The sequence below is a fragment of the Haemaphysalis longicornis genome, unplaced genomic scaffold (assembly GCF_048455015.1).
Source record: "Haemaphysalis longicornis isolate Haplotype H1 unplaced genomic scaffold, Haemaphysalis longicornis Haplotype H1 scaffold_5, whole genome shotgun sequence".
Taxonomy (NCBI): Eukaryota; Metazoa; Arthropoda; class Arachnida; order Ixodida; family Ixodidae; genus Haemaphysalis; species Haemaphysalis longicornis.
Genome location: NW_027526385.1, coordinates 135,994,116 through 136,020,878, shown reverse-complemented (window position 1 = coordinate 136,020,878; position 26,763 = coordinate 135,994,116). Strand labels below are relative to the sequence as shown.

At 51.1% G+C, this 26,763-nt stretch overlaps 3 protein-coding genes across 3 annotated transcripts in view; 2 read left to right on the top strand and 1 right to left on the bottom strand.

Annotated features, from left to right (window-relative positions):
* Fng (Fringe glycosyltransferase) overlaps positions 1-16,518 on the bottom strand; it is a 133,437-nt gene extending 116,919 nt beyond the window's left edge. Inside the window, exon 1 of the mRNA XM_077671117.1 lies at positions 15,794-16,518. Coding sequence (XP_077527243.1) covers positions 15,794-16,336 — 543 coding nt within the window. The 5' untranslated portion in view covers positions 16,337-16,518. The remainder of the gene's footprint in view (positions 1-15,793) is intronic.
* Positions 16,519-17,119: 601 nt separating this feature from the next.
* The window catches only part of LOC144138709 (AP-4 complex accessory subunit Tepsin-like), a 60,079-nt gene continuing 50,435 nt past the window's right edge, over positions 17,120-26,763 (top strand). The window contains exons 1-2 of the mRNA XM_077671116.1: positions 17,120-17,257; positions 23,782-23,854. Coding sequence (XP_077527242.1) covers positions 17,216-17,257; positions 23,782-23,854 — 115 coding nt within the window. The 5' untranslated portion in view covers positions 17,120-17,215. The remainder of the gene's footprint in view (positions 17,258-23,781; positions 23,855-26,763) is intronic.
* Pez (protein tyrosine phosphatase non-receptor pez) lies at positions 17,253-23,234 on the top strand. Its single transcript, XM_077671115.1, has one exon. It carries the CDS (start codon positions 17,668-17,670, stop codon positions 21,031-21,033), a length of 3,366 nt encoding a protein of 1,121 aa, XP_077527241.1. The 5' UTR covers positions 17,253-17,667; the 3' UTR covers positions 21,034-23,234.

The window sequence follows — 26,763 nt, the reverse complement described above, 5'->3', positions numbered from 1 at the left end:
GAGGTGGTTAGGATATTTAGCCATGACTTCCCTCTAATACTGTCACCTGTCACGATTGTTTACTGCTCTAAAAGAAAATTGCGATCGCAGCACCAAGATGTAAAACATGCGCGCCTTCGCTGCACGTGGGTCATGAAACAACAGGCATCAGGGAATAGTTTTCCGTCTGTACGGTCAAAGCTAAAGGCAAAATGCAGACAACGGAGAGATATCGTCCCTCTCGCACGTACCCCCATGATACGAGTTGTTGCTTAGCGCCGCCCTTGTAACTTTCCTCAACTGCGGCATTTTTATTTCACGTGAACTGCGTAGATGGCGCTACCTAGCACATTTATCGCAGGGACGTCTGTCACTTGTAATATTTTTTGCCATTCCTGAACTTTTTTGTTGATAACTGCTGTATGTTTAATAAACTAATCAGAGCCAGCTACCTTAAGATATACACACACAAAAAAACATTGAAACCGTGCTAAAAATATTTCGCGACGAACTTTCACCTCTCATAAGCAGAGAAAATAGGCTTTCAAAGGATATGTGGAAAAAATTTACAAAGCAAATGAGCGAGGTACAGTAGATGTACAAACGTTTGTCACCAAAAATGTCGTCCTTTCACAACCAAAGTTAAATGAAAAAAAAAAAGAGCTCCGAGGTCCGGAATCGACATCCCTTCCCGGCAAAACGAAACCATTGCGAAGTGCCCGAGGCGAAACCGCTCGGCCATCGGCACACAGAAGCGCTGAAGGAAGAGCGCGTTTATGTAGCTGCTAGGCGATAACAGTGACTGTGTTTCAGAAATTGTCAATTTGGAACGCTTTATCGTCCGCGTGATGACTTGTCGTTTTCACGCAAGGGAAGCCAAATGCCTGCTCTAGCTATATCAGTTAACACAACTTGCACTTCAGCCACTGTGTTGTCACTAGGCGCGTTTTTGTGGCTGAAAGTGGCCCCAAATTTTAGCTGCTTCCATAGGCTCCCATTGTTTAAACTTCATTCGCTGTGGGAACAACTAATTCTGCGTGCGCAAACGTGCTGTGGCCTTTAAAATGTTCGCAGTAATTCCTGGGAGCGTTCCCCGTTCTCACAAATGCAATTTATGCCTTGTATTTTTAGATAAATTCAAAAAACAGCCTCTTCCCATTGAAAACGCGCGTGCTTCGCGTCGTGGCCACCAGGGGCGTCCTTGCTTCGTGTCCCAGATTTCTGGATATGAGAAGCAATGATTCCCCATTTCCTGGAGAGCCTCCGTGGAAGGGTTTATGTCCCAATTCCTAAAGTCGACGCTATAGCGCAGAGTAACAGCATGCTCACAGACATACCGCGTGGCTAACTTGGATGAACATGGATGTATGGCATTCGCGAAGTGTAATTCGACGACGTTGCCTATACCGTCGCCAGTGTATACATACCGTGGAATCGTGCAGGAAAAATAGGAATAACTATGAAAGAAAAAAAAAAGCTGTGTATATGCATGAATCAGCACTTTACACAACAGCCGCCCGTTTTGTGCGACTAGGGGTGTAAAGAAGTTTTATAGTGTGCGTGTAGACTGCGCCCTTTACCAGGTGGTACAGGTCTTCTGGTTGTCTCACTTGAGCAATCACCGCGAAAAGGCGTTTTCTTTCGCGTATTTCGGTTAAATACATCGGAATTTGACTCAGCAAGGCCCAGAGAGACTTGCAGTGGCGAAATGAGTTTTTGGTGACTCTGCTCCCCTCGTAAAAGCCATTCAATGTCCTTTCTCCTCGTGCAATACCGTTAGCATATAGGTGTTGCGTTCCAGGTGCGGTGCAGACAGCTTGAAAGATTGTTTTACGCCGTCACATGTGTTCGTGCTACATTAAGCTAGTAGTCCGCTTTTTTCGTGTTAAAACGAAGGAAGGGACGTTGTTAAGCGTCGAAGCTAGTAACCTGGAGTTCTAAATTAGCCCGGCCTCTTGTGGAGGGCTACGGATAACGTCAGACCGCCCGGTGTTCGTCCGCCTGCTAGCATCCCCTCAATAAAATAAAGGCAGCAACTGCAGGCACCAGGAATTCGATTCGTTAAAACAGACCACGTCGAGTCCCCACAAACAACAAGAAATAAGAAGATAACTCAGAGTGCAAGCCATTCCAGAGCAAGGTGACCGCGCCACCCGCTAGAAAACAGACCTGTCCCTTGTGGAGCCTTGATGGGAACAAGAGAAGTACGAAACAAGAAAATGACCAGAGCTGGCGCAGAGAGCCAAGCTGTCCAAAGGTGACGAGCGCCACAAAAGAAGCAAAGCAGGCCGGCAGGACACAAAGCAGCAAAAGCGGTCAGCACGCAACGCCTCTGCCTGCAGGCGGAACAGGGCAGGGCCGGTTCGCTGGTTGGGAGCGGGACGGAGGCGGAGGAGGGCTTTGGGTCCACACTGGCGCCAAACATGCCCCAAGGGGGACACGAGCACAGCCGACGCCAGGTAGGTTTGGGCAGTTCCAGAGCGCGCACAGCTCCGACGGCGGCCGCCACCGCATGAAAAGAACAGCAAAAAGGAGGAGGAGGAGGCACTGCCGGAATTACGCGCCTCCGGAGGGGGGGCCACTTGCCCCGTGGCTGGGCGGTGTCGTTAGCCCTGCACTGGTCAGCAGCGCGGGAGATGAAAGAGGAAACGCAGCGTGGTCAGGTAGACTAGTTTGGCCAGCCGGCGCCCGTCGCGAGCTGCTACGGGAGTCGGCCTCGAGGGCGGCATGCACAGCAGCCGAGGTCATCGTAGTCATCGAGCTAGTTATGTCTACTGCAGGACGAAGGCCTCTACCGTAGACCTTTAACCGCTCCTGTCCTGGGCTGAGGGTCGAGAAATTGGCTGTCCAATCTTGGCGAGGTATTAAGCGAACCCTCGCGAAATATTTTCCAGGCAGCACGTAAGCAATACTTACTGTTGCTTTCGGCAAAACTACCCCTTCCCATAACCCACAACCCCTCCGAGAAAAAGTTTTGGCTACGGCCCGGACCGTGGCCATATCTATCTCTGGTGACGCAGGCAGTCAGCATACCAAACTAACCCCTGACTGGAAAGCTGAAACATAACGTGACCTAAGCCGCGCACTTTTGTACAGCTAACAGTGTCTGGACAACGCTTTTAAGAATGGCACGTGACCTCACAGAGGAACTATTCCAAACTGGTGCGGCGACTACACTACTGCCTTCGCAAGCTCCTCGCAACACCACATCGGAGTTTCCACGAGACGTTCAGAACACTGAGCCTTTATGGCCACAATCGCAGTGTAAGATGGACCAGGCGGCCTCTAGTCACAATACGGCCAGGCTGTACAACGCGCGTCGATTCTAGACTTTAACCACATAGCGTGCGGTGCATTGGCCACGACTCTTCCGTCCCTCTGGCCATCGTCGACCGTGGGACAGGTCAGAGGCCGTTCCGCTCCAACGCCCGGCAGGCCAGAACACGCCGAGCTCCAGACGTGATTATTGCGGTAATCGCTGCCCGCCGGGGCGCGCCGCTAACTGAGACAGGAAGTCCCAGGCCACCCCGGCTTTTTCTTTTTTTAAAAAAAGAAAGAATTGCATAAGCTCCAAATTGTGAATTGTCGGATAAGTGCGTAAGCAGCTTTGCAAACACCAAGCCCGTTCAATGTCGGCTTCGCTATTTTGCAAGAATGCTTTGCTGGGAAGGCTTTTATTCGGGGGAAATATAGGCAGCATGATATCAAAGTATGAAGGCGCGCTAGGGAATTTTCAACACACCAATGAATTGCTAACATTACCGGCCACGGTAGCACAGTTGCAAAGGCGTTGTGCTGGCGGGTCCAAGGACGCGGGTTCGATGCCGGTCGCAGTGGCTGCTTTTCTGCTAGGGGCGAGCAGGATTAAAAATCCCCAGGTGGTCGACATTAATCTCGAGGACCCCTCCACAGCGGCGTGCTTCGCAGCCCATGTTTATCTTCGGCGCGTTAAACACTGAAAATTCAATTCAACCATTAAAGCGCGGTACACAATAGACGGAGACCCTTAAATCTGCCTTCACAGCTCTACGCATGCAATGCTAGAAAGAACACGCAAAAGGGGAAAGTATGGGGAGTTTGACGTCAAAGTATGTGGGCACTAGCGTATGCATTAAAAAGCGTTCGCACAGAGGGAGAAAGCGTCACGTATCAAGAGTTGCAGACGGAGGATGAACGGGTTTCCCTGGTGAGTCCACATAGATAAGCTTAGGCATTTAAAAAGCCTGTTTTAGCTTACCTATTACGAGCCAACGTCGTGCGTGCAACGAAGACTGCACCACATGGACATTGGTCAGCCCTTAGGCGTACTCTTACGTCTAGAGCCAAACAAACAAACGGAACAACCCCAAACGTTCTAGATTAACTCGTAGGCTTTGGGGTACGGGGCACCCCTGATCGCCTCGCCGCATTTACGGCGCTCAAAAATCACGCGCGAAGTCGGCTCACTCTATTGGAAATTTTGGAACTTTCAATGAAGGCAGTGATGGAATAGGCAATAAGGTCTGCACAAGCATACATATATGGGGAACGACGACTAAGGCGACGTGCGTTAAGATGGTTGCATACAACGGCGCTGTGTAAAAAATTCAATATCGACTTTTGACGACGAGAGTGTGAACTTAAGCTTGTTGGTGAAGCATTCTTGAAGACGCAGCGCAAAACAGAGACAAAGGACACGAAGAGACGAGGACGTAGCGCTACGTCCTCGTCTCGTCTTGTCCTGATTTCGAGCTAGGCCTACAAGATTGGCTTCTGAGCGATTACGATCTTCTCCCTTGCCCTGCCTGGACGTTCTTCCACAGGAAAGAATGTATCGACGGAGGCGCTTATCCATACATGCGATCCTTGAAAACGTGTGCGCGCGTGCTGGCGAGTGGTCTCGCACGCATATTCATTTTCACGATACGGAATATCCTATACACTCCGCGAACCACATGTGCACACGCGACACTCTCAGGCACCTTCGATACTGGCGCGATAAGGCGACGCACGTTTTCTCTACGGGCGCGCGCCAACACAGGGCGTTAACGCCCTTCGATAGCGGCTCGCTCGAGGACATCATACACAAGCCGCTGCCCGCGCGGCGCCGTAAAACAGAACGCCACCCAGTCAGCAATGCCTGCGCGTTTCAATTTTTTACAGCGATTTTTAAAACTGCAACGCGTATACAATCATTACCAAGGTATAGAAGGTTCAGAGATGACGTCACTTGATCGTGGTCGATCGGGAAAGGTATACCATCTCTGTCTCGGTTCAAGGGCAGTGCGTGTTTTTACTTCCTTCTCTCTATACTTGGTGTCAGTGCACCAATGCACCAACTATAGATAGTCCAACAGCAAGCCCTTTTTAACCGCATATCTGCCCTGATCGCCTTCGCCTTTTTTAAAAGGACACCCCTATTTACACGCCACACAGTTAGGGCGGACACCACGGCAGATTGAACGGGTGAAGCAAACAGAGCAAGTTCCTCAAGGGCGCCATCGCGAGAGCGTTTTCTGCATCCACTCAAGCGCCTGACAGGCCGGCCAAGCAGACCCGAGTATCAGATACATAAGACGCCTTGTTCGCGAGGGCCTGGTTAGTGTCGCCATCGAGGGGCTGGCTGACGCCATCGCTGAAGGCCGCGCAAGCTACGCTCCTTTTCTAATCCTGTAGGGGGCTCGAAAGTATTCGACGGCCGCGTAAAAGCCGTGTTCTCTGCTCCGCTTGAGTGGAGGGGCGATACGCGGCAGTGGCATGGGCTGGTATGGTTTTTGGCGCCAACCTTCCCGCTCCGGCCTGTATCCCGTCAACTCAGAGAGTGAGGAGAGAGGCGGAAGGGAATGTAAAAAATTCCTGGAGGCACTTAAGTCTGCTTACATGCCTTACTAGGTGCTAGGTGCGTTGCTAGTGTAGGTGAATATGATAGGTGTAACATTAAGGGACAAGAAGAGAGCAGAGTGGGTCAGGGAACAAACGCGTGTTAAGGACATACTAATAGTAGAAATTAAGAAGAAGAAATGGGCGTGGGCAGGGCATGTAATGCGAAGGCAAGATAACCGTTGGTCATTAAGGGTAACCGAGTGGATCCCTAGAGAAGGCAAGCGTGGCAGGGGGCGGCAGAAAGTTAGACGGGCAGATGAGATCAAGAAGTTTGCGGAGATAAAGTGGTCGCAGTTAGCAGAGGGCCGAGATTTAAAGATTAATGGGAGAGGTTTTTGCCCTGCAGTGGACGTATGCTGGTGATGATTACATGCCTTTCAGGGAAAGCCTGGCGACATTAACAACTTCTTCAGTGCTACAGAGAGTTTGAATCTCTTGCCTCACTTCTATTTATTCGTCTTACGACACTAATTATGACAGCAAGGACTGGCACAAGCCACAGCCTCCGTAAAATCAAGGTTCTCGTGTGCGCGGCTGGTGTGCACCCGTTCTACTCACGTCCCATAACGTTCAGTTGTCACGTGACACGCACTATTCGACAGCTTTTCCGCTTACAATTCACACTTTCGTGCATTTTGTCAAGCGGGCACATTAGCGCGTTAAAGCTCCCGATTACTCGCCAACCCCCAAGAGGGTATGTCCAGCAGTCGACCAATATACGGGGAAAGCTTGAACACGGAGTAGTAATTTCCGCGACGAAGTACTTGCACATCCTTCTGAAATGTCGCACCGTGAGAGTAACTTTTCCTTCGTAGCCGAATGTGAGTTAATTTCAAAAGGGATGCCAATTTTTTCTTCGATTTACTCACTTCACATGTTAGAGGATGTAATCAACTGAAAACATCGAAAAAAAAATCCGACAAGAGTGGCTTTAAATAACTCCGAGCGAACGCCTGCGTCGTTGATTTTCGACACCTCCCTCAAAAATTCAATTCTCCACGCCCGGTCTCCATGCGACACGTTCCCTTCCCCGCAATAGTAACCGCTCCTTGCTGTCATTTACCAGGCTAATTTACACTCCCCCACCCGCCCGCGCATTCTCCTCGGTGCAAGCCGTCACAAAAAAAGCGAGCAGCGCATTTTCCCACGCCAGTTTCCCCAGGGAGCACCGTTCATCTCGCACCATTAGCCCGCGTTCGCACACACTCCCCCCACAAACAGTGAAAGAAGGACGACGCTCTTATTCAATCGACGCAAGAGCGGGAACCAGCTTCAAGCGCACGGCTCGACAACCGGCCCCGTGTTTGTGTCCGCAAGTGGGCGAGAGTGAGGCAGGAAAACCAACCGCGCAAAGCCAAGCGGCCGTGTACGAGAGGGAGGGGCTTTACAACCACCCACCCGCTTTCGGCACCAACCGTGACACTAGGGAACACCCGGGGTCCCAGTTCAATTCCCTTTCCCTATTATCCGAACACCGCGGTCGAATGCCCTGATCGGTGCGTGTGAGCGTGCTTGTGGCTTCTTTGTACAAGAGGCGAAGTCCGCGCGTTTTAATGACAACTCAATAGGGAGAACAGACACTGAAATGACGCGCGTAGTTCACGGCTACTGTTCGCTTTTTTTTTTTTAATGAAAAGCGCCCAAGAAGAGGAGGAGGAGGTCAACTGGGAGACATTACTCCGCCCCCTGAAAATCAGCATCCGGGTCAGAGCTAATCGCGCTCAATCCAGCACCATCACACCTTCGCCACTTCTGTATACTTTATTGCTCCCGGCGGCGCAAAAAAAGAGAAGTTAAAAGCGACCATCCAACTTCGGCTTTATCGAATCCAATAAAATCACGCTGATCATTTTAAAGCGATAACTAATCTCGATGCAAATTCCTTCTGTTTGCCTTTGTATGCTTTTTGACGACTCCGTCGGGCGAAGTTGCAAAACTTTCGCGAAGAATGTGTGTAGCGAAATACAAAAGACTGCGACCTGGCGGCTGTCAGTTGCGCATTTTTCCTCAAGACCCGCCTCTGGGGCAGAACACACAGTTTGGAAATGTCAAAGAAACAGCGAACGACCTAGCGCCGTAACTCCTTCTACGCCGATTCCGATTGTATTTCCGGCCGCTGCAATCGCATTTGGGCGATGTGCAACCAAAAATAATGGTACAACACAATAACAACAACAACAACCACAGAGAGAAACGCGCGAATATGGCTTTTAGGGTGACAAAACGCCTGTAGAATTATAATAGCATAGGTTTTCTTTGTGAATAGATAGCCGCGACGCTGGGCTGACCAGCAACAACGTACAACAAAAGAGTATGCCTCAAGGAGGAACTCCGTTTAACCTCGCGATGGGGAAACCAGCGGAAGCTTCCAAACGAAATCACTTCCGGAACGAATCGCTCCCGGACAGAAGCGACCCCACGCTTCCGCGGGCGTCCAACCCGGTGGCATTCTGAAGCCACCACGACGACGTGGACCACTGGGATGGCCTTGGTTTGCAGGTCGTTGGCACGCACAAGAAATACCGCTACACCAGCACAACAACGACGCCACACGTGTTGCGCTCGCATCGTACAATGAGGCCAGCGCACACGTGCTTTCTGGGCCTCGCCGAAGGGTCGACAGCGGGAGCAGATGGCGGAGGGCCGCGAACAATGCGGCCGCCACCTTGCCTTCTTCGGCTGCCGGAGGGTCTTCGGGCACGACACCGACCTTCTGGGGACAACGCCGGCGCCTGGCGCTGCTTTAAACGACGCGACGAAGACAAAGTGAAAGGAGGTGCGGGGGAAGGGCGAAATCACAAAAGGCACGCAGGTGGTCCTGTGCCGTTGTGTGAGCGGAAATGCCATGCCTTTGACATCACGGTTACCAGAAGGTGCGTCAAACGTCGTTCTTCGAACTCTCGCAAAACCAAGGCCGGGGGTCCCTGTCTCGAACGCACTTTTTCATCCTTTAGAAACCGATAGCACATCGGATTGTGCAGGACCGTTTTGCGCAGGCGCAGTTAGATGGTCCCGTCGACTGCGCCAAATTTGACCTGGGCTATACGATGGTTGCTTCCAGGACGAATAAAGTTGAAAAGGTGTTAGCCCTGCGTCAAATTTGTCCAAGACGTCATGACCTTTTGGACGAACAAGTTGCCAGGACGAATAAGTTCGCCAGGACTTATAAGTTGATTTTCTGATGGAGGCGAAAGGCAAAAACGCCCGTGTGTACGAGATTTCGGCGCACGTTAAAGATCCCCAGGTGGTCAAAATTAATCCGGAGCCCTCCACTACGGCGCGCCTCATCGTCTGCGTTGCGTCGGCGCGTTAATCCCTACAATCAATCAAACTTATAAGTTGAATTCGCCATAAATTCGCCAGGACGAATAAGTTCAAAAGGATCAACTTTTGCGTCTAGGCAGCAGCCATCGTATCGTTGGGCTGTAATATAGCGCCAGTCAAATCGGCGCAGTCGACCGGACCATTTAATTGCGCATGCGCCAAACGGTCGTGAACAATCCGAGGCGCTATCGATGCCTAGAGGATGGAAAAAGGTGGACACGCTAAGCTCAGGCTTCTTGTTGAGGTCGTTATCATGTGCTTTTCTTTTGTTAACTTTGCCCATTTGAGGTGCACCGCATCTAGTTGCTCAAACTGGTCTCGCAGACTTTGGCCTTAGGTCATTCCTTCATCCATGTGATCACTTGAGTGCTTCATGGACCGAGCCTTAAGACTGGCCGCAGTGGAAGGCTGCCGGTCAATTCAGAACACCTGCAGGGAATGTTCAACGTGCGCCGAAATCATGATCCAATTTATTTAGAAATTACCCGCGGTTACCCACTTTATAAAATGGGCGGTTTCATTTGAGCTAGAGCACATGCACTCTACAAAAAGCGGTTGGCTGCCCTCCTTGATATCTCCAGTACTAGTTAGAAGTTCGCGATAAAGCTGACACCGCTATATCGGAGCAAACCAGTCCTTTTAATGAAGTGTACTAGTATTTTCTATCCATAGCCCCTTCAATGCAGTGAGCCAATTTGCCTCGAGTGTGTACGCACCAGACTAAGAGGACATTACTAACGTGCAAGTCTTCATGGAAAGGGAACGCGCGAACGAAAGCGGCAGTGTAACGAACAACGTGCCGGACACATCTGAATCTCGCACGACCCTCTCGACAGCTTAATACTTAACGGCACGACCGCTGCTGCTATTTGTTTGACCATGCTTTCGTCGCGTCACCACCATGAATGAATGCTCGCACGACGCCCTGCAGGTGGTGCGGTAGGCGTGTCCGATCCGTTGGCTCCGGCCGAAGCGTGTTTCCGCTTTTAACTCTGCACGAGGCAGCGTTTCCGGACCCGCGCGCAGGTTACATAATGCGTACCGCGGTTAAACCCGCACGGCGGTTTTCGCCACTTCCGGGGCGAAAAAAAAAGCGCGCTCAAGCGAAGAGGCCTGCCCCGGTTTCTACTGCGGGTAGTAGTGGGCTTCGCTGCCGTGGACGGAAGTCAGAACAGCGGCTGAATGGCCGCTCCGAAGTCTGCTCTTTCGGTACACATTTATAGGCCGCTAAAGGTGAGTTTGTTTTGCTCTGAAAACGGAAGCCTGGAATCACGCGTCACAACAGAAATAAATGTTTATTCATCATCTGTCTCACGGTCTATCTTATTCGTTAAAGATCACCAGGTGGTCAAAGTTAATCCGGAGACCTCCACTACGGCGCGCCTCATCGCCTGCGTTGCGTCGGGCGTTAAACCCTGCAATCATCAATCGGTCTCTATTATTGAGGACACTCCTGGTCTGCTCTCGTAATAGAAATTCTATTTTGGGAAACAAAAAAAGAAAAGGAAAGAAAAAAAACACGGAGCTGCTCAGCAGGAGTTCTCAGAAGTCCGAAATGATTAATCCTGGAGATGTTAGTATCGACAGCCTTGCGTCATGCTTTGGACCATAAAATGTAGGTTATTGGGACAATTATGGGGTTTGCGCGCAGGTGTTCATCTTCCCACCCTGATATATATATATATATATAGACATTGACACCGCTCCCAAGCGCAGATTTGTGCATTATTTGGAGATCTTTTTTTTTTTTTTTTTCGCTATACGCCTCGAGCGCGGCCTGTAGGGGCGCCACTGAAATCCCCCTAGCGGCCCGTTTCGAAAGCAGCCGCGGGAGTCCGCGTCCCGCTCCCCAGTGCCGCCGCTGCTTTTGCGGCCCGTTCACGACTGATATTTACCGTTTGCGGGCGTTCGAAATCCATGTTTATGTGAAGCAGCCACTCTGTTCACAAATGGGGTGTGTCAGGGCCGTAGCCAGAAATTTTTTTCGGAGGGGGTTATGGGTTTTGGGAAGGGGGTAGTCTTGCCAAAAGCAACAGTAAGTATTGCTAACGCGCTGCCGGGGAAAAGATTTCGGGAGGGGTTCGAACCCCCAAACCTCCCCTCTGGCTACGGCCCTGTGTGTTTACGAGAGTGTAAATGTTTCTGACGCGATCTTAGTGTGGTATATTCGGTCTGTATAAGCGCCAGGTGTGTGTCACAGGCCAGCGTCGCGGAACCGGCGTATGATGGAGCCGATTGTAGTTACACTGACCTGAATTTACTCGCAGTTTCTCCGTAACCACCGGTTCCTCAGATGTTTATTCTACGGCTATACACTACGATTTAAATCGCTTTTGTGCGCTTACACAACCAGCTGAGCACTCATACCTGACAGCACACCAGTTACGTTTGCCAATATTATACTTCAGATATTGATCACCACCATTTACAAGCCAGTGTGTGTTAATTACGGGAATATTCAACGTAAGTACGATGGACAATGCATAATTATACTCGGGGGTCAGCACACGACAGAGTCGTCTTGTCGTGAGGTGCGCGCCCGCAGACCTTCACCTGCTACATATATCCTCTGCGAGCAGCGCGGAGACGGGGTTAAAATATAATCCGCGTCCGCGACTAAATGCTTCTTCGAAATATCGTCATATGGCACAGGGAGCGTGCAGAATAAAGCAGAAACTGAAATCAGAGGGCCTTATCACATACCACACTCTTCCAACGACACCTTTCATCGCTTGTTGAACAGCCTACCCTGTATACTTCCAAAAATGAGTCCGCCGTACGATCAGCTGTTCGTTGCAGTATAAAAACAAGGAAAGTGAAGGCGAGATTTGTGTGTGTGATTACTAAAACGTAGTTGCTTGATTCCGCTCCGCATTTGTACCACGACCAATCGTGATTTGTACACAGCGTCCCCCTCCCCTCCCCCTCACCGATGTCTCGTGAAATAGCACTGCATTTCGCGTATAGTTGGTCAAGTGAACCCTACCTGGCTTAAGTTTCGACAAACGTCTTTAGCGTGTCAGAAGCTGCACTTTTTTTTCATTTCCGTTAGAGCTATTATGTTTCTTAATTCCGCACTTGCACAGAATTTATTTTTCCGTGGTTTCATTAACTTGCCTTGGTTCTTGCTATATGGCGTGTGTGGGCACATATTTAACGGCGCACAGGCTTGGAATATACACCTTTTCGCATGGTTTATATTCTTATAAAAGCCATAAGTTATATTGTCCGGGATTGGGTAACCACATCCCCGAAACATATTTTTCTGCGACGTATATATTCGAAACTAAGCCGCATTCGTTGTCCACGCCGCAAAATGACGCCAACCACTCATTGTGGCAGTATCAGGTCTAAACGAGGCGGCAGTAAAATTCATTTGTGCCTGATGGTTTGGAGGTGACAGGGGTGATATGTTGATACCGTCGCCGACGCCCGGAAGAGCGGCAACGAAGCGCGGAGAACCGCCTCCGCGGGTAGCTCTTGCAGGCGATCGCGTACTCTACGAAGACGCAGCTGCTTTTTAAGTGACCTAAACGTACTCTTTGCCTAAATACGTCACCATAACAAGTTTTTTAGGGCGCATAAAGGCGAAAAGAAGCGAAACAGAACCAAAACACTGCACGAGCCCCTATCAGCCACGCAGCGCAAATCCCGTCAACGCCGCAGAGAAACGGCGGCAGGCGGCGCAGCGATCGCGAAGCTCGAGGCCATGGAGGAATATACACAACGAATGGAAACGCTGGATTTACAGGGTTTGCAAACCCGCTAGATTTACATCAAAGCGTTCACCTGCAGCACGCAATTTTGTTGTCCCCGCTAGCCACTGTTTTTTTTTTTGCGTATATAGTATGAAGACGTATAGTTTCGTTTTCCGCGTTTGAAATCGGGCGCACAGCTCAAACCTTTAAAGAACGTGACAGCGAAGACTTCACGTTCTTTGATGGTTTCGACATGAAGCAGCAACTGTAATGTCGTCAATCTCGACGACGCAAGAAATTATGCCGAAGGCAGGGCAGCAGCCAGATATTTCTGATAGGCTATGGGGAACCAGCGACTTATAACTCAGTTTAGTGGTCTGGCGTAGAGTCAGCGTTCGTGACCACATTCGCAACATCACGCTGGTGTTTGTGCTGCCCGACAGTCACCAGTTTTTTTTTTTTTTAACGAAAGAGCCGAGTTTCCTTAACCTGAAGAACATCAGCTTCGCTTTATTACCAGGCATAAGTATTGCGGCCAAAATGAAGAAGCGCGCTTTCACTTTCTTTCCCATTCTAGACTTCACTCTACTCTCATTTTGTTCTTTGGATTCGACAAGGGTCGCGCATATCTTCAAAAGTTTTATAACCAAGAGTTGACAGTACAACCGCTGGTTAAGTCGCCCTCCAAGCCTTTTAGTTTTCTCGCGGAATGCGAGAAAGCACACGATGTTGCCACGCTCGCAGATTTGTGCTCCCTTTCGAGATTTTAGAGCAGCTATTCAGACAATTGACTGATTGATTAAATTTGGTGTTTAACGCGTCGACGCTGCACAGACGATGAGGCGCGCCGTAGTGGAGGGCTCCGGATTAATTTTGACCACCTGGGGATCTTTAACGCGCGCCGAAATCTCGTACACACGGGCGTCTTTGCTTTTCGCGTCCATCAGAAAAGCTGCCGCCGCGGCCGGGAATTGAACCCGTGACCTCGTGCTCACCTCATGCACCAAAGAGTGGCCCGCTCAATGTCCGAAGATACAGAAAGTTTTACGCGCTAAACACGTCAGAATGAACATTACTAATCCATCGGTGTATAACTTCGCTTTTACGGTAAAACGTTTAGTACGCGCGGATGTGGGTCACACACTTCCGCCATGTGTATCACTTCACTTTTTAACAGCCCCGTTTTTTTTTTCTCTCTCATAGGATTCTGAAATCCATTCTGTTCATAAGTTTACGGGGCAGTCCACTTTTGCGCATGAACCGTATGCGGGCTGACTAAGGTGGTGTAGTTTTTTTGTACGAGGAAGGCGCGATAAGAATGTAACGTTAATGGAGGGAGAGGTTTCAACTCAATGCTGCTGATCAACAGTTTGCGTTGCCACCTTCTTGATTCTTTTTGTTATCTTCCTCTTGCTAGCAAACGTCATTGCACTTTTAACGAATTGTCGCTATTCCTTGAAAGAACCATACAAGTTTAGTGCTTTTAGTCATAGCGCGAAATGTTTAATATGAGGGCGGTCTTTCCAAGAACAGGCAGGCTGCAGTGCAATGTGTATTTGCAGGTAACAAACTGGCATCAGTAGGCTTGTCTAGAGTTGGCGTCTAATGCCGGGTGTTTCTTTATCGACTCTTGCAAGATCCGTGCCTCTGGCAAGGACATGACATCCTGTTTCCTCGACACATTCGAAGTTTGCCTAGAAACTACCTGGAAAATTATTTCTTATTCAATCGCTGCAGTTGCATTCCTGGCAGCACGTGGCGTTTCAAATATATACACCTAAGGCTAGCATTTTTTCCTTTTGCCGTTTCTGAAGCCATGATGAATTATTCTTGCGCCTCGTGGACTTCATAACAACTTCTGCAACTTGGGTAAAAATCCGGCAGTTGTACTTTGGCTATCGTCCCGGCTTCAAATCAGTGGAGTCCCTCCACTAACAGCCCTGAACTTATAACAGACCCTCCCAGAAGCAATCCGGCATTCGTTTTCCCCATATATTTCCTCGGTAAGGGGAGTCCTCGTACCAACAGCAAACTATATCTGCGGTGAAACCGAAACTAATAATCGTACCTCGTGTCAGTGCTGGTATTTATTATCACCAGCCCTGAGAAGTGCGTTTATTTTCCAAATCTCCGCTAAAAGTATCCACACAAACGCGATAAGTTGCAGATTGGTTGGGTTCCGCTACGAGCATTTTGTGGCATGTAGAAGCATTTGTTGCTTGCAAACAGAACGGCACTGAACACTCAATATTAGTAAGTGCGAAGGGTTAAAATTTGCGAAATGTCTGGCTGAAACGATATTTATTTAAAATTAGTCCTGGCTGAACGAGTTCTAAAAAACTACGTTGGCTTTACCGCCCCGACGGCTTTGAGAATACTGGTTCTCTTTAAGCCGCTCCAGAACCACGGTGTTACCACCCCCGGAAATTCAGAATGTGCACACGCAAACATTGATGCTATGCGTCGCTTCCTACGAAACTTATTGGTATGCAATGCCTCAGTCGTTACACGCGGTTTCGGCCCTTAAAAATAATGTTTTTTTTTTTTTTTTTTCAGGAGACCCAGGCAAAATTTGCGGGTACCCCAACCAAAACGCTACAATTTCCCCAACACTAGAAGAGCGAAATAGTTTGAGTGATTATACAAACACTGCACAAAACACATTCCACCTTGTTTTTGGTGGCATGCACCAGCATTCGCCTCCGTTTAGCACATGTCTTCAGCGATCACTCGTCGCGGTTCACGACATTGCACCGGTTCACGCCTGCTTGTTCGCGCTGTACCCACATGCCTTCAACTCAGCGTCTACGGATATGGCTGCGCGCTCAGTTTGAAACGATTAGCGCGTGACGAACGCGCGTAAATTGAATCGCACGCGAAAACCGAAAGGAAAACGGAAACACGAACACACGCCCTACGCGTGTACTCACCTGTTCTCTAGCGAGGACGAACCACGTCTTGAGTATCACATCCAGCCTAGTCCTGTGAAACGACCTCGTCGTTTTTACACTGAAAAACACGTCCTCTAGGCGCGTCGTGGGGACCCGGCGCTGTTCCTCGGGCCCCGTCCCACCACCAACACCGCCACTGGCCCCCGCGGACCTGTTGCCTGCGAGTTCACCCGCCCCGACACTGTCAGCGCCGAAGTCTTCGCCGGACGGGAGATCGGCGTAATCCACCTCGTTGCCCCTGAGCACCCGGCGACTGGCGGGCTGGTGGAAGCCCGGGGGTGCCTTGAGAAAGACGAGCTTGCCCGCATTCGGGGCTACCGTCGCGGGCGCAAGTCCACCGCCTGCGACTTTCTTGTGCGCGCCGCCATCTTGAGCGTCGTCTGCAACCAGCGCCGTCGTCTGCTGCTGCCAGTCGATGCCCAGCGGAGGCCAGCCGAGGAGCAGCAGGGCCCCGTAGAAGGCGGCCAGGGACACGGCCAAAGCCGTGCCCTGGGTCACCTTACGCACGCTGAAGAACTTCATGACGACGGCGAAGTCAGCCTCACGCCGCCGTCCATCGTCGATCGCACTCGGCGCGCGCAGACGACACCAGCACAACAAGCACGCACGCGGAACGCACTGCCGCTCGCGAGCACCGCACCGCCACTCGGCAGGGCTGTTCGTTTCTTGGCCGCGGCTGCGCCCCGTCCAAGAGTTTTGCGAGTTTTGTGTCGTTTAGTTCTTGTTCTTTTTTGCCCTCGCTCTCTCTCTTTCGCTCGGAGATGGAGGGAGATAGCTCTCGGCATGGAGGAGGGTTCCTCTCTTTCAGGTGCTTCTGTTTGTTTTCACATAGGGCGTTCGGGAGAGAGAGAGTGCGCTTTAAACGCCGAGCGCCGAATATCGTACAACGCGCAACAGGTTGAGGCCAACGGGAGAGGGGCGTCGCTGAAAACCAAACGCAAAAACGTTAAAAAACAAAACAATCTCTGACTTTTTGTTTTTATTTTGAGGGGGTAACTAGCGGCACCTTGTGAGAGTAAAGGCAGTTTTTGCACGCTTTTATGATAGAGATAATATACGTTTTTTTTGTTATTTGTGAAGGCTGAATCACAAAAATTATTTAAATGCGAATAATTTAATATAATATGTTTATTTACTGGTATATTATAGTGTTATATTGGCGCATTTACTTTCATTTCTGAGTAATAAGAACCTAAACAATTAAACAACTGAAATAAAAATTACAGTGCAGTAAACTCTTTAGAACTAAAGTAGTAATGTTATATTTTAGAAAAGTGTTTTTAATAAGTCTCTTTATTGTTACGCTTTTGTGGCGTCATCTGGCGGGCTTGTTAGAAAAAGAGAGGACAGCTATGTGCGCCTGCCTCGTTGAGCAGTGGGGCCCCGAGAAAAGCAAGCAAAATGAAAGCGGCGCTGAAAGAAGACCTCAGTTTTCTGAAAAAGGTACACATTTCCTGACGCAGCCTTCCGCATAGCAGAACAAACAGACCCCGATTTTTTTGCGCCGTCTCGGCGCGTGCCGAGTGCCACTTTTCCGCGAATCGAAGCGCGACCGTGAGCCAGTGTGTGTCGAAAGTGCTGAACAAAGAACGAGTTGCGGCGATCGCGAGTAGCGTCGTTTCGCCCATCCTCCTACGCCCCATGACAGCGCTAGGCCTATCGGCGCTGCGTCGTCGCTCGGCATTCCCGAGCGTTTGGGTAATCAGAGGCGAGGCCGAGTGACTCGTCAGACGCTACCGCGCGGGGCAGCTCCCGGCATGCCGTAAGCGGCGAAAGATGCGCGTGACAGCCGCCGCAGCGCCGACGCCCGAAACCCCCCGCCCGACGACGCGCGGGCCGCGCTGCCTGACAAGATGCCCTTCCGACTCAAGCTCAAGAAAAGCAAGCACTACAACGTCGTCTCCAAGAGCCTCTGCGTCATCGCCGTCAAGCTGCTGGAGAACGCCACGGTCGAGTGCATCGTCTCGTCGCGCACGGCGGGCCGCGAGTGTCTTCAGAACGTGTGCCAGCGGTTGCAGATCACGCAGCCGGAGTTCTTCGGCCTGCGCTACCAGACGCGCGACGGCCAGCTGCGATGGGTGGACCTCGACCGGCCGCTCAAGAAGCAGCTCGACAAGCACGGCGGCACCGCGGCTGCGTCCTCTTCGACTCGCGACGGCAGCCTGCAGCTGGGCGTCATGTTCTACGTGCCCGAGGCCCAAGCGCGCCGACTGCTTCTTCAGAGCGACGTGACGCGCTACTACTACTTCTCGCAGCTCAAGAGCGACGTTCTCGAGGGACGGCTGCCGTGCGGCCGCCGCGAGGCCATCCAGCTGGCCAGCTACAGCCTGCAAGCCGAGTTCGGCGACCACCGCCGCGACCACCACACGGCCGAGTACCTGCGCAACTTCGCGCTGCTGCCCAAGTCGGTGCTGCTCGCCTGCGACGGCGATGAGGGCCGGGAGGCGGCGCTGCTCGACGAGATCGTGCTCGCGCACCAGCACCTCCAGGGTCTGGACCACGGGCTGGCAGAGCTCTACTACATACTGGCGGTGCAGAGGCTCGAAGGGTACGGCGAGGAGCGTTTTGAAGTGCGCGACGCCGCGGGCGCAGACATGGTGCTTGGCGTGTCGGTGCAGGGCATCACGGCGCGCTACGTGCGGCCTCAGGGCGGCGACCCCGAGTTGCAGTCGGCGACGCAGACGGCGCGAGGGGAGCAGCCTGCGGTGTACCGCTGGAGCGACATCATGGACCTGATGCACCACAAGCGGTTCTTCAAGATCGTCGGCCGGGAGCCGGAGCACTCGGCGCAGTTCCAACTCGAGGACGTGAGCACGGCCAAGTACATCTGGAAGATGTGCGCGCTTCAGCACAAATTCTTCTTGAGGATGATGGACGTCGAAGGCGGGGGTCCCGGTGGAGACTGCTACGTGAAAGCGGCGGTCGGGGGAAGTGGGAGTGCGGGGGACAGCTTTCGGTGGTCCTCGACGCCGGACGGCGAAACCGGTGGTGGCGGGGGACGCTTGGCAGACGTTGGGGAGAGTCGGGAGTCGCTCGATGAACTGGGAGTGTACCACACTGAGACGCAAAACAGTGAAAACTACACCCTTTCTGGAAGCATGGGCGAGATGGCCGACCCGAACCACAACGGTTACAACCACCACTTGTCCTTGTCGAACCCCTCACTGGTGACCGATGGTGTTGTTGCTGCATCCAGAGAGCACATTCCTGCATCTTACGATGGCCAGCAAATGAATAGTGCTCACCAGTCTTACGTTAGCCTGCCGCGCAGTTCGGAGAGCGCAACGGATCTTCGGCGAGCTCTCCTGCCTTCTTATCGACAGGCGCCGGACTACGAAACTGCAGTGCTCACCAAGTACGGCGTCACCAGCTGCAGCTTGAACGACCTCCCGCTGGAGACCGGACAAAACAACCAGGGGTACAACCACCACCAGCAGCTCGCCACAACTGCGGCGGCGACCAACGAATTGGACATCAGCACGTCTCGGTCTTGCAACCCGCTCCTCCCTCCCCTGTCCTACATGCACTATGGCAACTTCGCCGACCTGACAGAACTCGGTGACTCCATGTCCTTCGGCGACCTCGCAAACAACAACAGTGCTGCCCACGGGAGAGTTCCGGCACTGATGGCACCGCCGCTCCACACGTACAGCACGCCCGAGCTGACTTCACAGGGACTGTCTTACGAGGTCAATCCGGCACAGCTGTTTGCCAACATGCACCTGAACTACCAGTACAAGCCCCCACCACCATACCCGTACGGACAGCGGCCGAGCGCCAGCACGCCGGACCTAACCCGCAACCACCACCAATTGCGGGCGAGTGCCAGTCCTGACCTCGTCTCACGCCGACATCTCAGCCAGAGCACGATTCAGGGCTCCGAACCGAACCTGCCTCAGTACCACGCAGCGTCTGTGAATGGCAATGCAGTAGAAGCACTGCGGTCGGTAGTTGAACCGCCTAAACCTGTGCTGCCTACTTACGTACCGGTTGGGGAGTCGTGGAATGCGCAGGTCTCTGGAGTTGCCCAGCCGCAGAGGATTCAGGTTTACGTCAGCTCACCGGCAACGCGAGAGCAGGTGGCGCCGGCGGTAGTCAAATCGACAGAGGACAGCGTACCGGTACCGTCACCGCGGAAGCCAGTAACCGAGGAGAAGCCGGAACCTTCAACGAACCAGGAATCGTCGCCAGCACGTCCTCTGGGAGCCATGATGGTAGCAGCAATGAATGGCCTGACTCTAACCGTGGCACAGCCGGACCAGCTTGTCGGATGCGACGAAACAGCCGTGAATCCAGAGACTTCGTCGACTGGCTCGTCCAAAGATCTTCGACCGGATAAGGTTCTTGAGAACCGGCTGGAGGACGGCCAGTTCTTCCTCGAGTTCGAGCGCATTGCCAAACGCAAGCCCAACGCCGACTTCACAACAGCGCTGCTTTCGGAGAATACGTCGCGGAACCGATTCAGCGACGTGCTCCCTTACGAAGAGAATCGCGTGCGCTTGACGCCGACGCCTGACAACCGGACAGGTTACATCAACGCGTCCCACGTCTCGGCGAGCGTTGGGGACAGCCAACGCTTCTACATTGCAGCGCAGGGCCCCACGCGTGAGACAGCCAAGAGCTTCTGGCAGATGGTGTGGGAGAACCACGCCGGTGTCATCGTGATGTTGACAGAGACTGAGGATGAGCACGGTCGTGAGAAGTGCTTCCAGTACTGGCCGACAGGTGATGGCGACGACAGTGCGCTCATCTTTGGGGAGTACCGGGTCGTGCGGAAGGGTGTTGTGTCTTCGACGGTCGCCGTGACGACTTCGCTGACGGTGAGCCGGTCCCAGGGGGTCGCCTGCAGCCACCGGAATGTGTGGCACCTCCGGTACACGGACTGGCCGGACCACGGAACGCCCGGAGACATTCAGGGTTTCCTCGGCTTCATGGAGGAAGTCGACACGGTGCGGAGGCTGGCGTCCGGAGACCAGCGTCTCATGCGGACGCGGAACGCGCCAACCGTTGTCCACTGCACGGCCGGTGTTGGACGGTCAGGGGTGGTGATTCTGTGCGACATCCTGCTCTTCTGCCTGGACCACAACGTTCCAGTGGACGTCCCGATGGTGCTGAGTTCGGTGCGAATGCAGCGCATGCTGAGCGTGCAGACCCTGGCACAGTACAAGTTTGTGTACCAGGTGTTGATCCGGTATCTGCGGAACTCTCGCCTCATATGAGCTCTCGCCTCTTGCTGTTCCATACACCCTGACAACCGAAGCCTGGGTGCCTTCAGAAGGGTGGGAATCTTGCCTGGAAGACGCTGCACAACGTAGCACCCCTGAAACCAAAAGCTATCCTGATGTTTGTTTGCAAAGAAGCACCGACCTGCAATGTGGATGTGATCTGGAAAAGGTTGTGCCACTTTGGAAAGAAGAAGAAAAGGGCTGACAAGCGACATTTTATACCTCGCCTGCCGCCCTTGTGGTTGTGAAGTGCCCAGAGTTTGCAGTGGGAAATGCGGCCATTTCCTGCCTGCGTTGGGTGCGCTGAATTTTTAAAAACAGCGCGGCAGTTATTCGGCCTCATCTCGATACGTGACTGTAGAAGTGCCGGCTGTGAAACAGCATTTGGTAACCTTGCTTAGCCTTAGAGGCCAACTGCACTCAAATTTCACCTCGGCCAAATTTCTTTGAACGTACAGTACACACCACCAAACCAACTGTGACATGACTGGTCACCTCGGGAAATGCGTTGTCAATTATAAGCGTTTAAAATAGCTCCGTCGCAGGTGATGCTTTGCCTGCCGGCTGTGCCTTCCTACGGCCAGTCTGTAGAACCGGTCGAGCTCTGCTGGGCGTGCTTTTCCTAGGGCTGTGGTAAGAGCAAAGTGTTGTGCACAGGTTCTCTCTGGCCGTCCGGCTGCGTGTGGCCGCTCGCACGCCGGCTGGATCGTCACTTCAAGTTTGGCCGTAAAGGCCGCACTCTTCTCGATTTCAGTTTCAAAATCTCCAATTTGTGGGGGTCGTTTGCGCTGCGGACACACGTATTTCAGCTTTCATATCATCTATCTTGGAGTATTTTTAGGCAGACTATACGAAAATAACGTTTTCAAGAGGTTCAAGTTTTGAGTGCAGTTAGCCTTTGAGCGCAAGATAACTCTACAAAGTACGAGTGATAGTACGGCGATGTCACTGACGATGAGATTGAAAGACCCTTGATGCCACTGCTGCGCCAAACTGGAAGTTGTGTACGCGAGTTACGTCACGTGACTTGCTGGTGGGCTGTGCAGGGACTCTACTTTGGCTCGTGAAGTGCCTACACCATGAATTCGCCGCGATTTTTGTTACAGCGGTGACTGAACATTGTATCATCTCGATAGCATTGATCTTCTGCATAGGACCCTTTTGGTTCATGAGAAATCTCTCTAGCCGATCCGACATCGGCATTACAAGCTTCTTCGTGAAGAAGCTTCGTCACGGGTTTTTCGGCGCAACCGAGTGTTTGTCCTCCGACTTAAGTTTGTTTTGGACGGGCCTGTTGTTTCTGTTTATAATAATGTGTGTGTTAACTTAATACTACCGACTTTAGTTGTTTGCAGTGCGAAGGCGCGAAAACTAATACGGGAGTCGGCTACCATTGTCGGCATAAAGCTCTCCCACTTTGATTCGTCGAACTTTGTATACATAGACAAGACCATCATTCCCATGGCCACAGTTTGTTTCGTTGTTATATGTAGATGGTGGCTTTTTGAATTCGTTGATGCGGCCCGTTTGGCGACTTCCGGGCTGGCTTGTTTATTGCACGGAGCTTTAAGGTTGTATTTATAATATAATTAGGCAGTAACGGCTTAGCATTGCGCTTTTGTTTCTCTTACGAATGCCGCTAAGTGCCGTTACATTTGACGCTACGCCTAATGACTGTATATTTGTACAATCGTGCGCTTTCGTTGTTTTGAAACGTGTATTTTGCGTAGCCAGTTGTGTTGATGCTATGTTTTCTTGAGACGTCTACTGAAGACACAATCACATTCTGCAAATGACACGCGACCCGAAAACAACCATCATTACTTTGACCCTCATCGGAGCATTAGGTTGTGTAACATCCGTCAACACACTATTTTTACAAACAGCTACATGCACCTAACTTATTGTTGAAACGATTATAAACGGCTGGCAAGGATTTGTCATCAAGCCAGACGTCGCTGTTTTCTTTCTCTCTCTCTCGTTCTCTTTTTTTTTTTCTTTCAAACGTTACATCCGTCCATAGGGAGTGTTGTTTGTTGGCAACTGTTTACTTGGTACATTGCGGAAGACTAGACGTAGAGTACAGAAAGTGTCGAAACTATTTTTGGAATGTTTTTTTCGCCGCTCCTTGCTGAAGGAATGCCTTGTTACAGACACAGATAATAAAAAATAGCCGGTCGCTATTCCAGCAAAAACTGTACTGTCGTTTTTCTCGTTTCTTTCTTCCTGACATGAGTTCACTAAGGCATGTGCTCTAAATGGCAAAAAATTGTTTAAGGTACATCTTCATCAAAGAATGGGCATTGTCTTTACACTTTTGAAAAGTTCGGGGCAGTAAGTGGCATTGCTTGAGAAACAGAAAACAGGTCTTGTTTGTTTCAACCGTGCGCCTAACAGCTTTTGGGTGAAAAGAACGCCCCAAAATTTGCTATAAATTGCTGCCGTGATGTGGCACTTTCTGAAATGTTCAAATCAGTTGGAAGGTAGCTAAATATCTTTGAACCCACTCGAAAGTTACAGTAAGCTTGGTGGTAGGTCTCCTGTACCTTTTGTGTTCCTCGAACGAAACGACCGTCTGCTTCATGGCCTTCAGGAGTGGACTGCCGTGACCGCTTATCTGGGACGACAATCGTGTTGTTGACCATGCCTGCTTTACAGTGGGCCCACTGCAATTGGGGGCATTGCTACAGGGCGTGCTATCTAACAACTCGCTTATCTGTTTCTTATCTCTGTCACTGCCAGGTCCCTGCGTTGGCCGAAGCCACGTCCAATGTTGACGTCCCGGTGCCCGGCTACTTGTACAAGGACATAAGCTGTATCCTTTCTTTGCGGCTGAAAGGGTGTCTCCTTCGATGTGCGCATTCCCAACAAAGAGGATGCAGATAAGGTTTGGAAAACAAGACTTGTGGTGAATTTGCAGATTTCTGGATAAAGCAATGGGGGTTTTGGTAGGTCACCTGCTGAGGTCAAGAACGACTGAGGCGTTGTGTTGCTGAGCCAACGACGCAGTTTGGACCATGGCTGCAGTGGCCGCTCTTCCAATGGAGGTGAAAAGCGAAAGCGCCCGTGTCTCTAGATTTTGGCCCGTGCTGAAGATCCTCAGGTGGTCAAAAAAATTCACCCGCATTTCCCCGAAGGGGAGCATGGGGAAGTGCGAATGCACGGGTGATGCTATGAGGGGGAGTTATGTTGAACTGTGTTGGCATTCGCCCGTTAGTTGCATTTAACACCCCGCGTGATCAAGTGGGGATTCACACACCCTGTTAGTCCCTCTCTGGAAATCTTGGTGAATTAAAGTGTATGTTCGAGAGGGAATGAAATCACACACACACACACAATCATGCCAGTAAAGTGCCACAGTATTTATTTACACATCAGCACCTGCCGGCGTTATCGATGTACTCGACCGCCACGATCAGCGCTTTATGGTCGCTGAAATGAACCGTTGGAGGTTCTATGACGGCGCGTATCTGACAGTTCCTCACAAAGGCCAGGTCGACGAATCCACCGTTGATGGTAGTGGGTGAGTCAAGAGGTACGCACACCATGAAGTGTTTAGCACGCATATGTTCAGTCAACCATTCCCCACCCTTACGGACGTCGACGTTAAAGTCACCGACCAAGACGACCGGTTCAGAGTTTCTCACACGCACACTCACACTCTCCATGGCCGCGTCCACGTACTCGATGACCGTTTCGCGCAAGAGATTGGGGGCGAGGTAGGCGTGCGCAGCGAGAGATCTGACGTTGAGTAGCACGAGCGTAAACTCCCTGCGGCCGCCCCCCCCCCCCCCCCCCCCCCCCGCGGGCCACTCCCCCACGTGGGTATGTGCCATGTCAGCGGCCAGGCAGCGCGCGCCCATCTCCCCCCGTTGCCAAGGAAGACGAGGAGATTCTGGCCAATCCCCCACGTGGGTATGTGCCATGTCAGCGGCCAGGCAGCGCGCGCCCATCTCCCCCCGTTGCCAAGGAAGATGAGGAGCGTGCGCACCCGCAGCTGTTGCTATGTGGACGGACGGCGGTCAACGGAATTCAGGGTCGCTTATAAAGTGCATTCGCACTTAAAATAATCCCGAACCCTCAGTTACAGCGTGTCAGGTCTAGCTTTGCTGCCTAAAGCAACCAAATGAATGAATGAAGAAACTTCATTTACATAAGGATGGCAACTCGGCCTATGTGGGTGCGGGCAGGCAGGGTGTAGGTTGAGCAACGAGGGAACTTCATTGGACAAGTGCCGCTTGCTCGGCCAGTTGGTACATATTGACGGGTGGGAAACCAGCGAAAAAAGGACGCAAAACACGAGGAGAGACGACACAACACAACGCTGGACTGGCAACTGAAATTTGATTGAAGAAACCGATACGCCCTGTGAACAACCAAGCCAGGGCATGCGCCAACACGTACGCACAAGTCGATTAAAAGTGCTATTGTTCATTAAACCTCTTCTGCTCTCGTATAATCACCGCTCAATTTTGTAGGAAACCGATTTCTTTATCGCTGAGGAACGGTTCCCTACAAAATTGAGCGGCGATTACATGAAAGCAGGAGTTATGTGAACAGTAGCATTTTTAATTCACTCATGTGTTGGTGCATGCATTGGCTTAGTTGGTCACAGGGTGTATCGGTTTCTTCAATCAAATTTCACTTGCTAGTCCAACGTTGCGTTGTCTCGTCTCTCCGTGTGTTTTGCGTCCTGTTTTCGCTGGTTTCCCACCTGTGAACTTTATGAATTAGACATCTATGACGGTGTTGGTGAGGGGATGTGTGAGTGAGTGTGGAATTCGTGCGTTTTTTTTTTTTCCTCATTGCACGCTTCCTTTGAAACTGGCTTCGGACAGATGGCAGCAGACAGGAGAGGAAAAAATGTGAACGAGGCAATGTATGTTTGCCACAGGAATGCGTGGCAGCTGTTTTTTATTACTCCGCAGACAGACTTTCAGCAGGTGTGGCACTTTGCAAACAATAAAAGAAAACGCCTGAAAAAATAGCGAAAATGGACAAAGGGATAGGGACATACTTGCTGACTAACAACTTTAGAGAAGAAAAGTATGCGAGGCGTCGTTGCAAAGTCTTCAATACATTCCATTGAAGCTTTGTAGAATTGAGGCTTGGTTTTTGTAATAACCCTTTCAGTCCCTGTATCTCCATATGGAAACGCAACTTTCTTCGTCGTTTTCCTCGTGAAAATGAAGAGTTGATGCTGCAGAGCGGTGCGGCTGATGTTCGAAACCTACGGAAGTGAAAGGTAGCACCATGGGATGTGGAATGGCGGAACCGCACTCATAAGCATAGTTTCAAAATGGACGCCACCAAGTTTTGTGGGAGCTCCAGTGTGTTGCTGCCTAAGCTCTCTTTTACTGCGGTGTAAATCATTTATAAAGGCTAAAAACACCTCTTTCATGTGCAGAAATTATTATTTCACCTCCTTGTTTGTAAACGGCCTTAGGATATTTATTATTTTTTATAGGGAAAAGCAGGATTGAGTAATGGTGTCTTTCCGTATGAGGACACGACACCATTTGTGTAATAAGTATTCTAGAGAGATTGAACTTTTTTTTCTTACCTCTAGACACTTGGCACTGCTAAACCTCTAAGTATGAAATTTTTCTGCAGTGAATATAATAATTCGTGACTGAAAGGGATAATGGGTGATACGTATTGAAATCAGCACTCGTTGGAATTGGAACAGAACGGAAGCGGGCATATTGAGTTGGCAAATAAGGG

What these genes read in the sequence shown, in the direction of transcription:
- Pez (XM_077671115.1), top strand. Translation starts at nt 17,668, where the DNA reads ATGCCCTTCCGACTCAAGCTCAAGAAAAGCAAGCACTACAACGTCGTC.